The sequence below is a fragment of the Penaeus chinensis genome, chromosome 18 (assembly GCF_019202785.1).
Source record: "Penaeus chinensis breed Huanghai No. 1 chromosome 18, ASM1920278v2, whole genome shotgun sequence".
In the NCBI taxonomy this organism is placed as follows: Eukaryota; Metazoa; Arthropoda; class Malacostraca; order Decapoda; family Penaeidae; genus Penaeus; species Penaeus chinensis.
The window spans coordinates 31,886,460-31,906,459 of NC_061836.1; the positions used below are offsets into that span (position 1 = coordinate 31,886,460).

The 20,000-nt window shown below is 34.7% G+C and overlaps 3 protein-coding genes across 9 annotated transcripts in view; 1 reads left to right on the plus strand and 2 right to left on the minus strand.

Annotated features, from left to right (window-relative positions):
- Nucleotides 1-2,504, minus strand: part of LOC125034831 (peptidyl-prolyl cis-trans isomerase FKBP4-like) — a 12,588-nt gene extending 10,084 nt beyond the window's left edge. For 2 of the 5 annotated variants that reach the window (XM_047626843.1, XM_047626842.1), the window contains exon 1: nt 2,370-2,504. The gene's annotated coding sequence lies outside the window, so the exon portion shown is untranslated. Of the gene's footprint in view, nt 1-2,161; nt 2,245-2,302 lie in introns of those variants that run through there. The other 3 variants (XM_047626839.1, XM_047626841.1, XM_047626840.1) reach the window with 3 other exon arrangements.
- A 4,759-nt stretch (nt 2,505-7,263) lies between these two features.
- On the plus strand, nt 7,264-16,214 carry LOC125034714 (methionine aminopeptidase 1-like). Its single transcript, XM_047626633.1, has 9 exons — nt 7,264-7,421; nt 10,603-10,654; nt 11,246-11,302; nt 12,494-12,669; nt 12,917-13,139; nt 13,859-13,990; nt 14,584-14,727; nt 14,989-15,054; nt 15,510-16,214. The coding sequence occupies exons 1-9, from the start codon at nt 7,290-7,292 to the stop codon at nt 15,668-15,670; spliced, it is 1,143 nt and encodes a 380-aa protein (XP_047482589.1). The 5' UTR covers nt 7,264-7,289; the 3' UTR covers nt 15,671-16,214.
- The window catches only part of LOC125034715 (translocator protein-like), a 4,257-nt gene continuing 463 nt past the window's right edge, over nt 16,207-20,000 (minus strand). For 2 of the 3 annotated variants that reach the window (XM_047626634.1, XM_047626635.1), the window contains exons 2-4: nt 17,434-17,547; nt 17,023-17,238; nt 16,207-16,733 (exon numbers count right to left, since the gene is read on the minus strand). In XM_047626634.1, coding sequence (XP_047482590.1) covers nt 16,524-16,733; nt 17,023-17,238; nt 17,434-17,544 — 537 coding nt within the window. In that variant the 5' untranslated portion in view covers nt 17,545-17,547 and the 3' untranslated portion in view covers nt 16,207-16,523. Of the gene's footprint in view, nt 16,734-17,022; nt 17,239-17,433; nt 17,548-19,553 lie in introns of all 3 variants that reach the window. The other variant, XM_047626636.1, reaches the window with a different exon arrangement.

Below are 20,000 nucleotides of genomic sequence, written 5' to 3' on the forward strand. Positions count from 1 at the left end.
GGAATATACCATCTGTGAGCCATGACTGGAAGAGCAGTGGCTCCATGTTCAGGATCCTATTCCTGCCGGCTGTGACGCAGCACAGATTGTATTAGGGAAAACTAAAAACTAAAATCACACAAATAAAAATATGTTACTTATTGTCAATTACTATCTGTATAAAGCAAAGCAAAAGACAAATACAGACATTTGAAAATGGCAAAAACTAAACTTATTTTTTGTTATGAAAGGGACTTACATAGTCTCTATAAACATATCAGGTCTTGTCTGGCAAGTTTCCTTTTCAATGGCAAAGACATGTTTTCCCATGCTTTATCTTCTTGTGAATGAAATGTAGTAAGTGTGAAGTAATAATTCTGGTGTTTTATGGCTTATCTCATCCGGCTTTACCCTAGATCTATTCATCTTCTCATATTCCCCTTCCACAAACCATACTATTACATAGCACAAAATTATCTCCTACCGTTTCATAGCCTTTTTGCTCTCTATACATCAGTATACTTATAAATACATCTAAATGCATATTTTATTGTTTTATATGATTAAAAAAAATACACATGTTTTATATGCACTTTCATAGTAATCAATCTTCATTTTCATTAATACATAATGGATAACTGTTCAAATTTTATTGGTTATTTGAAATATGGGAAATAAATAATTATTTTCAGGAGCATAAAACTGAGCTATTCAAATGACTTGTTGTGAAATTTAAAAATAATACCTTTTATGTTGCTGAACTACTGACAAGCTGGAGGCTTTGCAGTTCTCAGATGTTAACCCCTTGCCGACGGGTACGACGTGTAGACATGTGCTATGCCCACTGTGAGTACTTGTTTGATTGTTTTTACACATGGATGGCTACACTTGTACTAAGTCACCAATGAGCCAGTTACAAGTACTGCCTGCCTCGCCCGTTCACCCTTTTCTTTGATTTACAAAATATTTTATTTTACGATATTCATAGCACTAGTAAAAAATATATTTTTCCTGCCAATTCAAATCAGGTACGGTCACAAGGTCTACTAATTGACTCCTTTGTGGCTGAGCACTAGCAGAGCCATCTATGGGCAGACATTTCACAAAAAATATAGAAAATAGGCACAGCATTTTCCCCATTTTTTGTTCATTTTCCCCGGCGGCATTGGGTTAAATCAACAGGCCAATCGCAAGTAAAAACAGTTTCATTTCGCATGTTTTTTGGTTTTGTGAAGTTCAACTATTCAAGGTACTTCAGAGCCTGTTTTTCTATCATAAAGACATGAATGTGCTTTTTATATTAGCATAAGTATGCGATATGCACTGACAATAGGGGATACACATTGACGATACACCAGGAGAGTCATCATCATCTAAGACACTAGTAAAAGATATATCCAACTATATATGTTTCTAAACATTCACCATGAGATTTATGTATGCCTACAATTTCCTAGGTATCCCAGAAAAAATGCTTGGTTAAATTACGTGATATTTGTGCATTCTGGTCACTTAGTTATCATCCCCTAAAAACCCCTTGTGGTGGGTTGCGGCCCCTGTGGACTGCCAAACCTCCAAAGCCCTGTAAAATTTAAAATCTCCACATCTGGCCACCAAGATTGAGCCCAGACAGACATGTGTGATATCACAATTCTGCTGATACAGTGGCTCCATGAGGTAAACATCTCTCACCCATCACTCAGTTCCAAGTTCTTACTGTACAAATTCTGGGAGCTTTCAACCAGCAATATTGGGCTTATCTATAGGTTTCACAAACTGTTAGTTATATTTGAATATCATATATCAACAGGAGACCGCTGATATCGAATTTGAAGGGTTTATGGATACACATTACTCTACAAATTTTCCGATCAGTACATTCACCTTGTTGTCTGCCTGATATCTCACAGTAAACCACACAGACACAATACCTTCCAAAACCACATTGAAAAAGGACCCCATTCGACACACAAACAGAGGAAAAGTCGTTTCTGGAGAGTTGACACATCGTGGCACCCCAGGCATGGTCAGTCACGCTGGGGGGACCAATGCATGCTTTGTTAATTCCGGATAGAACAGTGTCCTTGCAGTGACACCCAGCAAACAGTGTCTTTGGTGGGGAATCGACACACGCCACGTGAGATAGTAAAGAGAGGGTGTCATTAGAACCCACAGCACCTACCAAATCCTCTCGGCGGCACAGAACCACTAGAAGCTTCGCCGTGCCTTCACGCCCTTTTCCCCACCACCCCCTTACCCCTCTCCCATGCTTTTTCAAAATCCACCGCGCTTTCCCAACACCTCATGACCCTCTCACACTCACCCCCCACCACGCCTTCATCCGAGGACTAAACGACACCACGACGCTCCACGAGCACCCAAGAACTTGCCTGGAAGAGATAAAAGAAGGTCCCCCTCCTCGCTCCCTGTAAGGCTCCTCCTCGCACAAGGTCGGCGTCGATTCCCCACGGCGTCGTCGGGCTGTGTGAAGGGGGACTCCAGGTTTTCCCTCTTGGCTTTCCTACCTCTCGATTTATGTGGGTTTATGAGGTTTCATATAATTTTCCCCACCACTGTGGTTATGAGCTGAATGATGGGTATGTCAGCGATAGTATGGAATGGTCTGTGGTATTGTTATTGTACAATAACGGTATTGGGATTCCAGGTTTTCCCTCTTGGCTTTCCAATTCTTGTTATATGTGGATTCAGGAGGCTTATCGTAGTCTTTTTTTTTTTTTTTTTTTTTTTTTTTTCATTGGGGTGGCTATGATCTGAAGGATAGGTATGCCAGCGATAGTATGGAATGGTCTGTGGTATTTTTATTGTGTTAGTATCGTGGTATTGGGACACCAAATTTTCCCTCGACCTTTTACTTTACGTGGATTTAAGAGGCTTAGCATAGTCTTTTTAATGATAATATTGATAATGACAGTAATGATGATTATGATAATACAAATAATAATGATAATGAGGATAATAATAACAGTAATAATAATGAAAGGATGAAGATAATAACAACAATAATAATAAAAATAATAATGATTATTTTTATAATAATATTAATAATGATAATAATAATAATAATCATATTAATGATATTATGTTTATTATTATTAATAATAATGATATTATGTTTATTAATAATAATAATAATGATAATATAACTAATAATGACATCAAATAACTAATAATTATATTAAATAACTAATAGTGATATTAACAATAACAATAGCAATGATAATAATGATAATGGTAATAATAACAATTGTGATAATAATGATATAATAATAATAATGATGATGATGATGATGACAATAATATTGATAATAATGATAATCATGATAACAATAATGATGATAATAATAATAATGATAATAATAATGATAATACAATAATGATGATAATAATAATAATGATAATAATAATGATGATAATACAATAATGATGACAATAATAATAATGATATAATAATAATAATGATACAATAATAATAATAATAATAATAATAATACAATAATACTGATAATAAATGATAATGATAATAATAATGGTAATGATAATAAGAGCAATAATAATAACAATGGCAATGATGATAACAATCGTATTAATATCAATAATAATAACGATGATAAACTAACACTAATAATAGTAACAATCATAATGATAATGATAGTAAATATAATAATGGTAATAACAAAAATTGTAATAATATTATCATTATCATTAATGATATCAGTAATAATAATGTTATCATCATTAATGATAATAATAATGTTATCATCATTAATGATAATAGTAATGTTATCATCATTAATGATAATAATAATAATAATGTTATCATCATTAATGATACTACTAAGAGTAATGATAATGGTATCAACAATGAACAAATTGTGGTAATAATAATGACATTAACAATAACCGTTATTTCAAGTAAACAAATAATGTTAATAACAATGACAATACTAATAACCTGCACCTCTGAATACTCTTGTCAAGCGAGATCTTGGCACCTGATTCCCGGTATGTAATGCTGTGTGACTGATATCCTCGCAGCGGGCATGTGTCAACTGGATAGCTTTTCATAGCAAACTCCCAAAATCTTGGATCTTGGTCTTAGTCCAAGTGCCCTCTAAAACCGAAGAGCTTCGCCTCGATGTTAAATGCATTAAGAGCTGCCATTAGCGACATTCAGGCAGGATGCCATCATCAGCAAAATTGGTTACCTCCTTCTTGAAGTTGATGTAGGCTATAAGTAACCCATGGCCGAACTCACCATACCATTCTATAGTGATTCGAAACGCTCGCATTCCAGGTATTGTGGACTTACCAAGAGTAAAGATGGTCTTCAGGATTTTGGGGGGCCTACTAGGAGACCCTGTTCAATCGGTACGTGCTTGCGGTGAAAACATCGAGGTCACAGAGAGCCTTATATACATCGGTAGTGCAGTTCATGACTCCGGGCTGTCAGACCAGGAAGTCAGTAGTCGGATTAGCCTGGCAGCAAGGGTCATGAAATCTCTCGACAAGAGTATGCCGGTGCCTGTGCAGAAAGACCAAGCTACGTGTCTTTAAGGCCCTGATACTGCCAGTTTTACAATATGGTAGTGAAACCTGGACGCTATCTTGTGCTTTGGAATCTCGTCTTGATGCATTTTGTAACAGATCCTTGCGCCGGATCATGGGGTACAGTTGGCGGGACCATGTGTCCAACCAACGGTTGCACCGTGAGACCGGTACAGGACCTGTTACTTGCACAATCCGCGATCGCCAACTCAGGCTATACGGCCTCGATTCCTGCAGGATGACCCTGCCTACCACGTTGTCTCTGTTCGAGACAACACTGGGTAGAGGAGGCCTTTGGGACGACCGAGGGAGTCGTGGCTTGGGCTGAATGATCAAACCTGTCGTGAGGAGATAGAGATGGGCCGGGCCCCTGCCTGGCGGCTCGCCATAAGGGACCCTTGTAGGTGGAAGCGAAGGGTGGATGCGGCTATGCACCCCCGCATAGCCGCAGAATACTCAGACCAACGCTCACGTTGTCCTATTCACTAGTCCTGATCAGTCACTTGAACTGCGTGACAGGCGTTTGTAGCCTCTAATGTCTCCTGTGAAATAAAATTCTGCCGTATTTTTGGGCGGCTTTCTATGGACTCTCGAGTTGAATCAAACATTTTGTTTTTGCAGGAACTCTACGGTGCCGCAGGCTTCGTCAAGTTGTCGGGTGCTGCAAAACGATCAGAAATTGCCCGGGCACATTCTCTTTCCCTCAACTTGTACAAATGAAACATCTTGAGTGAACAGTGGACAGACAGGGACTCATGGGATAGCTACAACACAGAACTCAGCACTCCGTAAACCCTGCAGTTTTGGAGGACCCTGCAGGTCCTAGGTATCATTGTACTGTCTCCAGGACTGATGGCTGGAGTGCTGGTACAAGAAGCTAGAAATCCTCAATCTCTAACAAAGTCTCTTAGAGTGAGAATTTTTGGCTGCTCTCACTGCTTGTTTCAGTTCCAGAACCACCGAGGCTGACACGCATCTAGTAGCCAGTTCGCTTACTGAATTGAAGTCACTCAGAACAATGCGAACATTTCGCCGAAGTTAGTGATAACTAATGCCATGGGTGCGAGTTTAGCGTAAGACACCTTTTTCACATCGAATTTACATACATCGAGAGGAGCGTACACAGTATACATGCATTTTACTTGCAAATGCATACGTAATCTCCATACAGTTTGCACTTATCGACTGTACTACCGAGGACTAAAATCTGCTGGAGATGGTTATACTTAAACCTTAAAGATAGTGACCATCGCTATGGCTCGACCAGTAATAAGTGTATCGACCCAGACTAATCGTGTCACAGCTGGGTCACCTCTAAGAAGTCAGCAACTTTAGCTTTCATCCACTTTAAGTCCCTCGATAGAAATGGCACTTTATCACCCTACCACAAGGAGCCCCCACCCTTTAGGCAGTCGCTCAGCCACCTCTGCCCCCAATTCACTTGCCGAGAATGTTGGACGATGACCCTCCTCCTTGCATCATATATTATCATTATTATTATTGATGATATTCGTATTGTTCTTGTTACGATTATCGCTATTATTATCATTTCATTAGTATTATCATTATTGCTGCTATCATTATTATCATCATTATTATTATTATAATTATTATTATTATTATTATTATTGCTGTTATTATTATTATATTATCATAATGATTAATTATGATTATTATTGTCCTTGATATTATTATTAGCATTATTAATATCATCATTATTATTAGTAGTGTTATCAATATAACATTAGTCATTATTATTATTGTTATTGTTATCATTATTATTGATATTATTATTATCATTATTACCATCCCTATTGTTATCTTGATTATTATTATTATATTAAATATTATTATTTTTTAATTATTGTTATAAACGTTATTTTCACTATTTTATAATTAACATTATCATCATTATTGTTATCATTGTTATTATCATTGCTGCTTTTATTATTATTATTATTATTATTATTATTATTATTATTATTATTATTATTATTATTGCTGCTGTCATCATTGTATCATAAGCTAAACAACCTCTCCCAAAATTATTTGAGTGAGGCCCAAGTCCTGCAGTGGAATGGATGGCTGTGGAATAATGATGATTATGATAATGGTAATCATAATTATAGCGATTATAATATAAACACTAGTATTGATTATGATAACAATAACTCTAAAAATGGTAATAGTAATAATGAGGGTGATGATATGATGATGGTGGCAATAATGATAATAATGATAATAATAATGATAATGATAATGATAATATTGATAATAACAATAATAATGATAATATAATTAAATTGATAATAGTACTACTACTACTACTGCTACTATTAATGGTAATGATAATAATAGAAGTAATGATAGTAATATTAATGGTAATGGTAATAGTAATGATAATAAGATGATGATGATAATGATAATGATGATAATGATAATAATAATAATAATAATAATAATAATAATAATAATAGTAATAATAAAGATAATAATAATATATGTTTTGTTCATTCATCATTCATATATTTAATTATCAATCTACATATTATTTCATGAATTCATTTATAACTGTTTAATGATATTATGAAAGAATAAGAATTCCAAGCTTTTTAATTTCTCAGGTTTAAACATTATTACTATAGATATTTATCTTATTGAAAAAAAAAATAACATTACGTTGAAAAAAAATACTATCGCCATTACCGAATTTGGCGATAGGTCCGTAGTCCTCCGCCTCCTGTATGAAAACAAAGATGTCCGCCGCCGGAATCGAGTCGCATGTTTGCCAAACTTCGGGATGTTCCGAGGAGGCAAAGCTCCAGTGTCCAACGTGCATCAAACTGGGGATTGATGGCTCCTTCTTTTGCTCACAGGTGGTTTTTGAAGAAGTGTAATTATTTAGTTTAAAACGAGTCCCGGTTCTCACTTCGAGGTCTTGGAATGCAATCTTTTCCTGGGTCTTGTGCTCATTAACTGACGTGGGGGATTATGACCCGAGATTCTTCCTCCTATTTCACGCCATTTGTAGTTGTGAGATCTGGAGCATGGGGATGGATAAACTCCTGAATGAACGGTCAACAGATAGTAGCTGCCTGGTCATGCGGTTTGGTCACATGTCTTGAGTTATATTTATAGGACTGAAAAGCACTGCTGAATTATGCTGTAGAAGCAAGGAAGAGGTATGTTTGATTCACGATGTGTATAGGGTGTGTTAGGATATTCATTTATTCATTGGTTTAATATTCACGAAGTTCTAATTTTTGGTGGTTCTCACATATCTCATGACCAGTTTTGGTAATTCTTTCAGAACAAGGCCTTAACAAGTAACGCTATAGATCCTGTGGTTCATGTATTTGGCCACTAACCATAATAACATGTATTATTCCATGTAAAATAAGAGTGCTTTCATAGGCCTATATCTAACCAGTTTGGTGTAAGGGTATTTGTTAACAAGAGCGACTCACCCTTCAGGGACGAAGTCCCTAACTTTTGTTTATTTCCCATACAGTGGGGGCAAACCCCACTCCACTGCACCCCCCTTTTATTAGCACAGCATGCCAACTTGTATAAAACATATTAAGAATTCAGGAAGTTAAGGTGTTGTGGTCTGAGTGGTGATATGCAACAGATATTTTTTCATTTTGCTGTAAATATGAGGCTGCAGCAGCTGTACCTGTGTTGCTGATGACTTTATTTCTTATGCTCTAAAAGATGGTGGTTTCCATTTCCCTCTAACTATGTGTCACTCTCAGTAACATTAACCTGTATAAGTAATTTGGATAATGCAAAAGGATATTTAGGAATTATTATTCTGCATAAAGCAAAGATGAACTCAATTGCCTTCCAAAATCTGAGAACCTATGTATTTCACTGTAGATTTTGGCAAGTTAGACCTTGTACACCTTTACAATTCATTGTCAAATATGAAACTAGTTCAGTCTGTCTGGTTAGACTATACATAATAGAGGATTCTAGTGTTTGCTGAAATGCTCAGCAATCAATTGTATTAGAATTATTTGTGTGTGTAACTTAATACTTTGGTAATTCTTTACAATACAAATACACTCACCAGAGACTAAGTCTGAAACTCCATCTCACAGTTTTCACAGCCCTGCACTGCCCGGGGGAAGGTTTGGTGGGGGTTCCCATCAATCATTGTCTTCATCTTGGCATGTAGGAACTGTGGAGTGTGGCTATGAAAAGTGCTTTCCACAATCTTTTTCTTTATATGTGACATTACTGTTCATGTCTCTATATTGTTTCTTGTACCAATTACTACAATTTCTTGCCCTGGATCATCTTCAATTTGCCCTAGCTAAGTGAATCCATATAATAATGATTAACCAATACTTTGAGTCGTGACTAGGATCCCACAACTATCTCCCTCTACACATATTGGTTAATCTTAATGGTATGGGTGCACTAAGTTAGGGCAAATTGATGATATTCTTGTAGTGAACAAAAAGATGCAGCCATTGGTAAATTAAATAATCTGCAGACATGAAGGGCAACACTGCAAATATAGGAAAAATATTGCAGAAAGTGCTCCTCATAATCTGAGTCCCCTTGGGGCTCATGAGTTTCAGCTCTGTCCTGTTCTATTAACTCTACCAAGCTGAAAACAATATTTGCCATCAATCTTGGCTTTGGATATGCCCAGCCACAGCAACTTAGATTGTTGACTAGCTTTTGTAACAGGAGTTGGAGATTAGGTCTCTGGTAAGTGCTTCCATGCTATAAAGATTTTCTTGCATCTTAAGTAGCAAAAAAGTGAGTGCTTATCTGTTGTTGGTAGGAATGATAAATAGGATTCAATGATTAACGGTAAAAAGTATAAAAACTATAGCTTTGTTTATGAAAAATGTGAAATATAATAGTTTTTTTCATGCAGGTTAACCCAATGTTGACGGGCATGACGTGTACGTATGTGCTATGCCCACTGTGAGTTACTTGTTTGATTGTTTTTACACATAGATGGCTATACTTGTACTAAGTCACCAATGAGCCAATTACAAGTACTGCCTGTCTCGCCCGTTTACTCTTTTCTTTGATTTACAAAAATATTTTACGTTACCTTATTTTGCTGTTATTAATGTTTATAACATTATAGTAATTATATTGTTTATGATAAAAATAGTACCATCGATATTCATAGCACTAGTAAAAAATACATTTTTCCTGGCAATTCAAATCAGGTAAGGTCACAAGATCTACTAATTGACTCCTTTGTGGCTAAGCACTAGCAGAGCCATCTATGTGCAGAAACATTTCACAAAAAATATAGAAAATGAGCACAGCATTTTCCCCATTTTTCATTTATTTTCCCTGGTGGCATTGGGTTAACTACTCATAGTCTACTATATAGTTTTATTAGTATGAGGTTACGTGAAAACCAATTTCTCCCTCAGAAGGATTCATTATGTTATTGTGCAATAAGATGCACTGAGCATGTATATATCAGTCATAAAAATCAATTTCATGATCAGCCTGTCACCCTGTACATATGTTGCAGTAGCACCTGAGCAAATCATGATAGAGGGCTTATAGTCACATTGTGCATTTTGTATAGTAGATTAGAATTGTAATTAGTTGTTTCATGCAATCAGAGGGTTTAAAACAGTATTGTGATGACAGACCAGTAGTGGCCAGAAGCATATACTTTGGTAATTGATATTGCGTGTACATTGTTGTGGTTAGTAAGCTATATATATTTAGGAATGTCAGCAAAGAATTATCTTGCACCATTTCATATTTTAGTCTCCTTTCACCCCATAACAATAAGTAAAAATTTTATCAAAGCCAGAAGGACAGTTGTTGTTTAGTGTGTGGTGCTCTCTATTAGGACAACTATCTAGCTCACAGTGTGGGACCTTATTCAGATGATTGGGACATTGACAAGTACCAGAGGGTTAAAGTAATGCATAGTTGGTGGTTAATTGTATATGTAGGAAAATACATTTGGCTTTTAGACTTATCTAGAAGGTGTATGTCTAATATCTTGTAAATTGAACTGTATTTTTTTACAAGCAAACCTTTTTTCTTTTTATATTTCAGACATGCTTCAAAAGTTCATGGGAAATACATAAATTACTTCACAAGAAGACAAGTAAGTAACCATATTTGCAATTTTGAACTGTCTTTGACCCCTTGTTCACACCTTTATATTGCAAAGGTAGGGAATGTGAGTAGAGACCTGCTACCCTGAACCTTGTAATATCTCAACCATTACTTTTAACTGGAAAAGACAAGAGAAGATTGGTACTTTATTTGCCACAGGCACCCCCTACCTAAGCAAAGAATGTAAACCCCTTAGAGGTCTGTTTATGTCATAAGAACAGAAAATGATGGGCATACTAGGTTTGATGATGTACTATGTTATTATTATGTAAGTGCACAAGTTAAGCTATATATAGAAGCTGTAATGCATTCCACATTTAATTCCATAGTTAATTGGATATGAAAGATGACATTTCCACTTTGGTGATTCTGTGGGTGTCTTGTAACTTCTAGTAATATATTTTATGTTTAGGTCTTAATTTCTTTTATTTGAAACTTGTGAATTGGTTACTTTTAATGGAACATGTTTTTCAAAGAATATTTTGGCAATCTATATATATATTGGTAATTCTTAAACATTATTGTTGGCATTGTTAACCTTTTTAGTTGATGTGTACTTAAGGTTGAATTCTTTCCACAGGATCATCAGATTCCAGCTCGACACAGTACAATCCTTGGCCGTATTACATGTTCACAGGTAAGTACAATGCATGTTATCAGTTAATCATATATATATTTTCCTTAGCCTTCCTGAATCCAAACCAGAGTGAGAGAGAACCCTTTCTCTACAAATAATTGATTAATATTTTAGGTGATGATAATATTTTATGGAAATTGTTAAAGTTTTATGCAAAATGAAGCTTGAAATTTTGAAAGAATTAGATATGTAACTTTCTTCTTTATGGCATCCAGTAGGTCTGCTGGTGGATTTTTTTTTGTGCTATGATAGTTATCAGTTTTCATGCAAAATTTCCACTTTTATTCATTATCTAGTTTTTTAAATAAAAAAAAAGAGAAAAAAGCCTGGACTATTAATGTTTAGTTATCCTTCTTGAAACAGTCTCACAGTTGATTCTCAAGAATACATGTTTAATAAAGTAAAAAAAAATGGGGGGTCAAATATCACTTCATTTCAAGCAGTTGTGATTGCAAAACTGTTTCTAGCACATGAAGAACTAATGTTCAAGGCCACTTAGTCCATTTGTTCTTAACCTTTACTACCACACCACAAATATGTTCCAAGGATTGAGTATGAACTAATCATATTATTATTAAGCTTCCTATTATTTGACCATGCTCTTGTTATGAGAATAACAAATAAAATTAAAGAAATACCTGCTTGTTCCCCAAGGGCTGTACCCCTGTTGGTAATTACTGATGCACCCCAGGTTAAGAACCACGTAGTCCAAACTTTCCCTTTGCTAGAATTATAGCTATTACTTTTACTAATAACAAACCTACTTTTAAGAGATATTATGCATTAGTTAGGCATGATATAACAGAATAATTGAAAAATGATGTAAGAAATATAATGTGAAATTATCTGATAATGATAAACAAAAAGTTGAGTGAAAGAAATCTGTTATTAAGATGTAATTTGAGTTTTATTTATTTATATTTTTGAATGACAGTGTATGTAACATGGTCATAATTCTGCTGTAACTTGGTCATAATTGTTTGTTTTGGGGATATGAGTCCCTAGTGGTCTTGGTGGCCACTGGTAATTTGCAAATACAATTTAAGAGCTAATAGTTAGGGGGGGCTAAGCCCTTTAGTAGGCCCACCACAGGATTGTATACTCAGATGGCCTTATTAGAAGCATATTAATGAAGAATATATTCAAAGAGCTTAATAAAAAGAAAGTACTTTACATCTTTTTTATTTACAGGCAGTTTACGTCCATATCTAAAAAGTGCCAAAAGAGAAGTTCCAAGAACAATAGGCAGACCAGATTATGCAGATGACCCGAATGGGTTTCCACACTCAGAACAGAAATTGCGAGGTTCCACCAGTATAAAGTGCCTTTCTGATGAGGAAATTGAGGGAATGAGAGTAGCATGCAAGGTACTTATTTTCATTCAGCTAGTGTATATACTTTTGTAAGGACAATTATAAGCTAAGTTCTTTGAAATAACATGGTTGAATATTATCCATACCATACTTTTTAAAGAGATCTCAGGTGCTGGATAGAGAATGTCTAAATGTTAATAATTCTTAGAAAAGAAATCTGAGAGTATGAGTTTCATAAGGAGTTGGAATGTATAAGAGAAAATGATACATACATTAATGTAGTTTTAAAATTCCTTTACAGCTTGCACGTGAAGTGTTAGATGAGGGTGTAAAGGTTTCTGGGGTAGGAGTGACAACTGATGAAATTGATAGGGTCATACATGAAGCAGCTATTGACAGAGAATGTTACCCTTCACCTCTCAACTATCATGGCTTTCCCAAGTCATGTTGCACATCCATCAACGAGGTCATCTGTCATGGAATTCCCGATATGAGGCCATTGCAAAATGGTGATATCTGCAACAGTTAGTATAACTTTTCTTTGTCATTGACTCTTAGTAATTGATTAAGCTAAGCATATTTAATGTATTACTATTACACCTGTTGAATATAATTTTTAGTAAGTGGACACTGTAAGCAAGTTCCAAAAAGGATGACATGAATCAGCAGTGTGACATATCCATGAATAATTTTATTTTGCTTGGAACGTGTAAGTATTTGTAACATATCATAACAATTAAAAACTTTTATTTCTAGTCAGTAGAATCAAAGTTTACAAACATTTTGTTCTTTTGATGTATGTTATCAGAAAAAAAAAATAATGACAAGACCATCCACTAATACTGAAAGTATTAGTGGATGGAATTGTTTTTTGGGAATTTTTTGTTTTTGAACTACAATAGGAGTAGTCTTACTTTATGTAATACCTTCTTATATCCTTAGGCTTCATTTGAATCTTTGGTCTGTGATTTCTTATGTGGACTGCTATACCTTTTACAGATAAACACTCATACAATTTCTAAATATGTAGAAATATGAGGTTTGATTTTGTAACCACTGATTTAGATTATGGGTCATAAAAATAGATGCCCATGATGTTTCTAATTTAAATACACATGACCAATGAGAAAGAATTGATTAGTCTGTTCTGTTGGATTTGTCAGACACATATTAATAGGACTCTCAGAAGGAAAGAATTAATTTTTTTATTTTGCTGAAGCTGAAATCTTACTTTTTTTTTCAGTTGATGTGACTGTATACCATCGTGATTTCCATGGTGACTTGAATGAAACCTTATATATTGGTGAAGTAAACAAGACAGCTAAGACCCTTGTTAAAACTACTTGGGAGTGCCTTCAGAAGGCTATTGAAATTGGTAAGTACTGAAGGAAATAGTAGGGAGAATAAGAGAGATTTAAGAAGGTACTTGGTCGAGTCTCCTTAGGTATATCCTATTGATATTATCAGTTGGTGGGTCATATTTGATTATTAGCTACGATTAACCAAAGACTGTATACCAGAGAAAGGAAACCTGTAACAGCATTTGAGAAGAATACAAATTCAGTGTGGCTTAAATCCTTGTGGTCTATCATCGAGGACCACAACTAAATATTCTGATTTGTGTTTGCTATTTCTTTTTGCAACTTCAGATTTGTTTCTTCTTTCGAGTATGATTTTAAATTGATGCCCATTCTGTTTTACCACATATGTAGAAATTAATGTGTATGTCTGTGTTTACAGATCTTGTACAAACCAGAATCAAATGAAATTATAAAAATTCAATAGTAAAAAAGTATAAATTTAATTCCTCAAGATTGACATTTCAGTAATGATATTTGCACCATAGTAATGCCATCGGTCTCAGAGAACTGTAACTAAAATGCCCAAAAAATAAAGTGTCCAATCTTTCTGTATACGGTCCTACTTACCATCTGATTTCTCTAAAACATACTGTACTTCCACTTTCAGTTGAGCCAGGGGTGAAGTACCGAGACATTGGTGCTGTTATTCAAAAGCATGCCCACTCCCATGGGTTTTCAGTTGTGCGTTCTTACTGTGGCCACGGCATCCACCAGCTGTTCCACACAGCACCCTCTGTTCCGCATTATGCTAGTGAGTATTTCTTGTTCTTGTTTGTCTTGTTCTTCTTCTGTGAGCAGATATAAGGGAAATGAAGGAAAGTGAGTGAGTGTTAGAAATTGAGTGGAGATGAGTAAAAGTAAGAAGTTTGCTAGTGTGAGTGAGTAGAGAAAGAATGTAAGAGGAAATAAATAAGTGAACAAACAAGCCTGAGAAAGAGTGTGTATTGTGTATGCATGTGGTTTTGTGATTTTAAGGGTTGAGTTAAAATTGTATGAACATTTTTCTTTTCAGAAAACAAAGCTGTTGGAGTTATGAAGCCAGGTCATACTTTTACAATTGAACCAATGATATCAGAAGGTATGTCATTCTGGAAAATGTTTCAAGTATTGATGGTTACTATAATTTTCAGTTACTGTGTATGACAATACATTTTCACGTAGTAAGTTTCATTTTATAATAAGGGGACCACCATTATCAATCACTTTTCTAAACCCACTCTTGAAAGATGTCTAACTATGTTACCTACAATTAAGCCAGTGCCAAATTGTATGTATTAACATTTGTATGCTTGCTTGGCACTGGCTGCAGTCATTGTCAAATTTAGGCTTAAAGCTTCTTTTTAACCTCATTTCCTTAAAAATTATTTATGCTGGTGCCAAGAGCATAGATAGCAAATGTAGGTTTCCCACTTATCTTATTTTTCACTCAAGTGGTTTGGCATTGCTCAGGGAAATCCTATTGTGTGGGAGTTAACTTATCATTAAATGTACACACTGCTTTGGTTTATTATTCATTTGTGAACTGTATTTTAGGCACTTGGAAAGATGAGCAGTGGCCAGATGACTGGACAGCAGTAACTGCAGATGGGAAGCTTTCTGCCCAGTTCGAAGAGACTTTGCTGGTGACTGACATTGGTGTTGAAGTTCTGACTCGACGAAGAGAAAAAAATGGGCAGCCCTATTTCATGGATTGAAGTGTATGATGCTTAGGAGTGAAGCCAAGTTTAGCATTAAGAACATACTTTTATCTTGGATGATTTAATTTAAAAATTTGAGTAAGACCAATATCGGTTTAATAAAAGGACTAAATTTTGAAGATAAAAGTTTAATTTTATATTCCCTATTTTCATGATATCTTACTTTGTAAGATACAGCCAGTACCGTCAACCACCATGTATGTGATATCCAAGTCCATTATATCGTAGGAAATATTTATAATGATTTTAAAATCTGTACTAGACTGTGAAATGACAGTTGATTATAATAATGTCGCATATTGTTAACATCACAGGATTTCTGTTATCTCCAATTTGTTCCATAGACATGTGTAGCTTCTTATTTTCATACAAATATTCTGGGTATTTATTTGTTTGAAATAAAGAATAGCCTAATGTACTTTTTTCAACTACATAACCAATATTGTAAATTAATCAGTTTTATAAAATGTCTCCTTGTAATCTGTTGTTACTGTATTTTGTGGATATTCTTTTAAGTCATTAATAAAACTAAGTGAGTTTTTTCATTGTATTTAAATAAACATATTTATAAGTGAGATACATTAAATTCTATGAATCCTTAAAAAAGGAAGATTCATTTGAATGCAAACCGTCCTTCAGACATTTCTCACAATATTAATTATCAAAGTAGTATACATTCTATAACAAATATACATCCTATAACAAAAACAGGACTGGAATAAAAAGAATATGTACATATTATTTACTTTGTCCCCAAATATTTACACACAAAAAAAAATTTATTAACATGGTACATTTATTTCTGAAACTACGACTCTAGCACAAGTCTTGTAAATACTAACATAGCATTCTAAGAGGATGACACTTCCTTTTTCTGACTTCTGACCTGCAGGTGCTTTCCATCCTTGTTATTATCATAGATCCAGTAATTTAAACCTGTGGCAAATAAGCCCCAGGCAAGATAAGGAAGCATGAGATAAGATGCTGTGATGTTGATATCTCCAAATGTCCAGATACATGCAGCAATGTTGATGTCAAGAGCCACCAGCTCAATACAAGCCTGCAACAAATGGAATGGTAGAAATGCATCAAAACACATGTAGGAAAATATAAATGTATACTATTAACTACACAAAATAATTGTTTCAAATGAAGACTGAGATTACTGGAAAAAGGATATTAGTTATGGAAGGAAATTTTGGAATTTAGATACCATGAACTAGGGATATTACTGCATCATTGTAACAACAACATTTTGGATACTTCAGACTAAAATAGAGATTCCTGTGCAATCATGAAACCTTAATCAAAACTTTTATGAAATGCTTGAAAATCAAGGTTACACATACCAAACCCAACCACTTTTTCCCAAAGAACAAGGGTGTCCATGCCCAATTAAGAGCAAGCTGGGATCCATAGAGTAAAAGAGGTAGACGTGCTGCTCCTTTCCAACCCCCTCCATCACGGTAAACTAGATATGAAGCATAGCCCATGCTGCTATACAGGACAGTCCATACTGGGCCAAACACATAATTTGGAGGACGCCACCAGGGTTTACGTAGTTTCTGGGAGGTAATATTGAAAATGTTCATATAATTTTAATATTAATTTTTCCCCTTTCTAGGAAATACTTTACAGTTTACTTTAAAAGATAAAGGCAAAATGCAATCACTAATATTTTTCTTTAAACATAAATATGCATTAAAAAAAAAAAAAAAAAATACTGATGAAAGAAATGGAAAATATTGTAAAATACCTACTGTCATATACCAGTTCTTTATATTCCTACTAGTAATGTAACCCCCAATGGCTGCACCAGGGTATGGGGCTGCTATTGCAGCCACAAAGGCTGGTGATACAAAGGAAAGCATTCCCTGTAAAGAAATTATAATTAGTTCCAATGCACCTGCACTTACTTTGACGACCTGATATAACACGAGAACTAAAAATGACACTCCACAGTCAGATAAGGCAAACAAGACTAGGTATAATCATCCAGTCCTTCAGCTAACACTACATTCTATAAGCTGTCCACCTAACTACTGCTAATCATGGTTTCTTCTTAAGTGATAATTTTCCTGATTGTGATATACTTCCTTTGAATGCTTTTCTCTCTCTTTTACATTAAGATTATAAGCAAAGTTAATGAGGTTTTCTCAGCTTGATTTCTTTATTATATGTATGATGTATATCTATATCTTAATTTCACCACATTTTTGGAGAACAAAACCAGGCACATCACAAAAAAAAAATATTCATGAAAAAAATTAAAACAATTCAACAAAAAAATCCAATTCTGATAAAATGATATGTATTATTACATACTATGGATACATACGAAAATAAAATAAAAAACATCCACCACAACCCATTTATGTATCTAAACGTATATTTGTTCTTTTGTATATTCATCAAACCCCTGCTTTCAATATGCATGGATAATAAGAAATTTCAGACACAATACAAGAACAAACCAAAGTGATGATTATTCTCCAGAGTACAGAAAAACATAAATTATCATTGTACAATTTTTCCCCAGATATTTTCATCTTTGACTCTTTGTGATAGTTGGTAAGGGCATGAAATATACCAAGGAAATTATGAGGTAAAAACAATCAACTTTTATATAATAGAGACACGAAACAACTAACAACTGTGGGCTCTGTCTCTTGCCCTGAACATTTTAAACTAAAATTTCTGGGAAAGGCTTCTGCTTGGAGGCTAATTTCCTTCCCCTGACAATGATCTTGGCATAGCAATCCTTTGCTAAAAATGATCTAGACACCCTTAAAAATGCAGCCTTACATGGGCTTTACTGATAAAGCCCATATAAGGTTATAAGCTGTATAGAAATAAAGCCTGGCTGTTCTGCAAAGCCAAAGAGCTGATCCACAGGTTCTGATTAAGTTTCAGCCATGAAACTAATGAGAAGAAAAAGTAACCTTATTGCCCTACCTCCGTGAAAGCAAGTAAAAACATTTTATCAGAAAGGCTTAGGTAGAATTGGTTCCACCTATACCTTGTCTCCCTACACTTGACGTCAATACTCAAGCTTGGTGTGACTACCTATTACACCAGTATGTGAAAAATTGAGAACTGGTTCTAAGGTTTGTCTACTGGTTCTTGCTTAACCATTTCATCTTGCTAAAATATGCTACTGTCCACTGCTGTGAGTGAATATTTATCACCTAGTAAGTAGTAATGTTAAGCTGACAAAAAGCATCCAGAAATTGGAGTACCTAGTGGCAATCTGATCACCACAATAAACATTCAGTTGTTATAAACAGATGAAAGAGTTCTTAAGAAAACAAATAAAAGCTTTCTTTAAAAAATCTCACTAATTTGAAGTGAATTAAACTGCATTCATGTGATTTCACTCTTGTTTGCTTTACCTTCCAATATCCCTATTAATATTTGTGCCCTTCCCAGCTAACAAAATTAACAAATTACTAAAAACTATAATTGAATATTCTGGTAAAATCTGAACTTCAGTGAAACATAGACTACAAAGTAAACATGAGATGTAATCAATAGATCAATTGAAACTATAAAACTTTTCCTCTATGACAATTCCATTACATATTGCAAATAAAAAAGTTGTTTCATGTTATAACAAACATGATTATGTCAGTGTAAAGTTATTGCAGTGGCCTCCATACTTTGTGCAATGGCAGAGATCAACAAATATTTACTAACTATATTCAATTAATAGTAGTACAATAAAGAATCCAAAGCAGTGACTAACAGCGTAAAAAACAAATGAAGGAGTTTTACTATATTAGTAGTAATGGCTATATTATCATAACTTATTAAGCAATTTGGATTCTTCACCACTTTAAAATTTGGGGATTTTAATAGTATCAAAATAATGTACACTTACTTAGAATAATCTGCAAAAGCTAGAAAACAGAGGCGATAAAGGAACAATTTCGAAAAGAAGGTGTGGACTAGACTCCAAGGCTGATGCTATGATGTGATCCTTGGGCGAAAGAGAGTGGCTTGTCTATATTTTTTAGCACAAGACAGTCTAAACAATAAAGTAATACTACACCCTCTATGCAGTTTTAGGGACAAAATCTGCAAATTAGCTCAGTGAGCTACAATAAAACTATACTGGTAATTATTCAGAATACATTAAAATGACCTTCATGACAATAGCAACATTGATGGATTCCTCTCTTTCTCTGCTACCCTTACACCCTGATACCACTGCACCATTCACCTAAAGGGGGAACACCATGGACCAGTGCGCGAGAATAAACTTCAATACTCTTTATTCTTGCCGCTGCAACAAAGGTCATTTAACGCAAGCAAAGTTCTTAGTCAA

Bases quoted from the DNA above. Each gene is read 5' to 3' on its own strand.
- LOC125034714 (XM_047626633.1), top strand. From the start codon at position 7,290: ATGAAAACAAAGATGTCCGCCGCCGGAATCGAGTCGCATGTTTGCCAA. The intron at 10,655-11,245 runs GTAAGTAACCAT...TTCTTTCCACAG, and splicing joins ATTACTTCACAAGAAGACAA to GATCATCAGATTCCAGCTCG. The intron at 14,728-14,988 runs GTGAGTATTTCT...TTTTCTTTTCAG, and splicing joins CTCTGTTCCGCATTATGCTA to AAAACAAAGCTGTTGGAGTT.